At 45.5% G+C, this 1,829-nt stretch overlaps 1 protein-coding gene across 1 annotated transcript in view; it reads right to left on the reverse strand.

The window, feature by feature from the left end:
• reck (reversion-inducing-cysteine-rich protein with kazal motifs) overlaps positions 1-1,829 on the reverse strand; it is a 56,085-nt gene that overhangs the window by 4,819 nt on the left and 49,437 nt on the right. The window contains exons 16-17 of the mRNA XM_014010468.1: positions 1,025-1,196; positions 37-223 (exon numbers count right to left, since the gene is read on the reverse strand). Of these exons, the coding sequence (XP_013865922.1) occupies positions 37-223; positions 1,025-1,196 (359 nt within the window). The remainder of the gene's footprint in view (positions 1-36; positions 224-1,024; positions 1,197-1,829) is intronic.

Consider the following 1,829-nt stretch of genomic DNA (forward strand, 5'->3'; position numbering starts at 1 on the left):
CACACACACACACACTCACACACAGGTGTTACCCACCTGACACTCTCCCATGTAGGCCAGAGTCTTCCCTTCCTGCAGCAGGAGGCACAGGTTGTTGTGGGATTCTCCGTCTGTATCACAGGCCGGTTCAAACACGTTCTTATTGCAGGTCCTGGGTATGGTCACGCATTCGTACTGCGGACAGTCCGATGAGCTCAAACACACCCGATGCTTCGGGAGGCACCTGACGAAACACGCAAACCACATATAACGCGTTGACGCAAACTCTTCTGTTTTTACATGTGAGGAGACCAAAACCTGCTGCGAGACAGTAAAACACACATTCTTCAATAACACTGACTCTTAACACTGAAAGACTCGCTCATAAGACACGTCATGTCACGTGAATCCTCTGAGCTCTGAACTGATTTATGAACGAGCCCTGAGATGCTGCCAAAGGATGTCAACGCTGGGAGAACAGATCCTCGGTTCTTTGTTCTACTTTTTGTTTTTATTTTAACAAAGCTAAAACGAAGAAGGCACTTACACAACAAAATGTATTTAACGGCTAAAAAACTGGATTTTGCAGGATATGTCCCCTTTACTGACAGATCAAGCGGTCCTACAACAATGATAGTAATAAACATTTAACAAATGTTCCTGTTGTTGTAGGTGACTGATATTTATATACTGCTAAATAACTTCTTCAATCTTTCTGTCGTTCAGAAACAAACTTCCCTGCCTGCTTTTAATTTCRGCTCATTTCAGGCCTCTTTCTTGTTATTCCACAAGTCATTTGTGTTCTCTCAGATTTGTGTTTGTGTCCCGAGATAAAAGCCTTCAAAGCAGCAGGGTCACGGCACATGTTTGGAGAGCAGAGGGGTTGAGGAGTGGGGCCTGGGGATAAACGAAGATTTGTGAATGAAACCGAGCCCCGAGGCCTGCTCAGACAACCAAAGCCACCTGAAACAACAAGCTGGCTGTCAGTCAACCAAGGTAGATGAAAAAAAAAAAGGGACGGGGGAGGGAAGACCTCTGAGCTCACCTCTGTTGTTTCTGGCAGGTTTTGCTGGTGCAGGGGTGGCTGATGTGGCACTGGCCGAAGACGTACTGATGATCCCTGAAGCCCATACAGCGAGCCACGCAGCCACTGGGGTAGGTCTGCCCGTTAGAGGCACAAACTGGGATGAAGTGGTCTGGACAGGCACAGGGAAGACCTGCAGGCAAGCAATGGGGATGGGAGGCACAGGAAATATTAATTTTCAGCTCACTGAACTGTCTGAACTTGTGCTCATTTTAAAGTTTGCTACAGAAACTAAAAAAAACATGCATGAATGAAAACCAAGCAGTTGGTCTTCTGACCTTGCCTGGCCCTTGCCTCCCTACTCAGTTCCACTCAATTCTAGTTTCCCTTCACTGCTCCGTCTGGGATTTCTCCCATAGACAAGAATTTCTTCGGGAGCATTTCATTCGGGCCAATCAGAGAACAGAACGTTGATTTTCTGCACAGTGTCTGCTTGTAGTTTATTTTACCTGGACCAATCAGCAAACAGAAGGCAGAGTTTTGAACGATGTTGATTTTCTGCACAGTGTCTGCTAGTTGTTTATTTTACCTGGACCAATCAGCAAACAGAAGGCAAAGTTTTGAACGACACTGATTTTCTGCACAGTGTCTGCTAGTTGTTTATTTTACCTGGACCAATCAGCAAACAGAAGGCAAAGTTTTGAACGACACTGATTTTCTGCACAGTGTCTGCTAGTTGTTTATTTTACCTGGACCAATCAGCAAACAGAAGGCAAAGTTTTGAACGACACTGATTTTCTGCACAGTGTCTGCTAGTTAGTTTAGC

Source organism: Austrofundulus limnaeus, unplaced genomic scaffold, assembly GCF_001266775.1.
Source record: "Austrofundulus limnaeus strain Quisiro unplaced genomic scaffold, Austrofundulus_limnaeus-1.0 Scaffold69, whole genome shotgun sequence".
Taxonomy (NCBI): domain Eukaryota; kingdom Metazoa; phylum Chordata; class Actinopteri; order Cyprinodontiformes; family Rivulidae; genus Austrofundulus; species Austrofundulus limnaeus.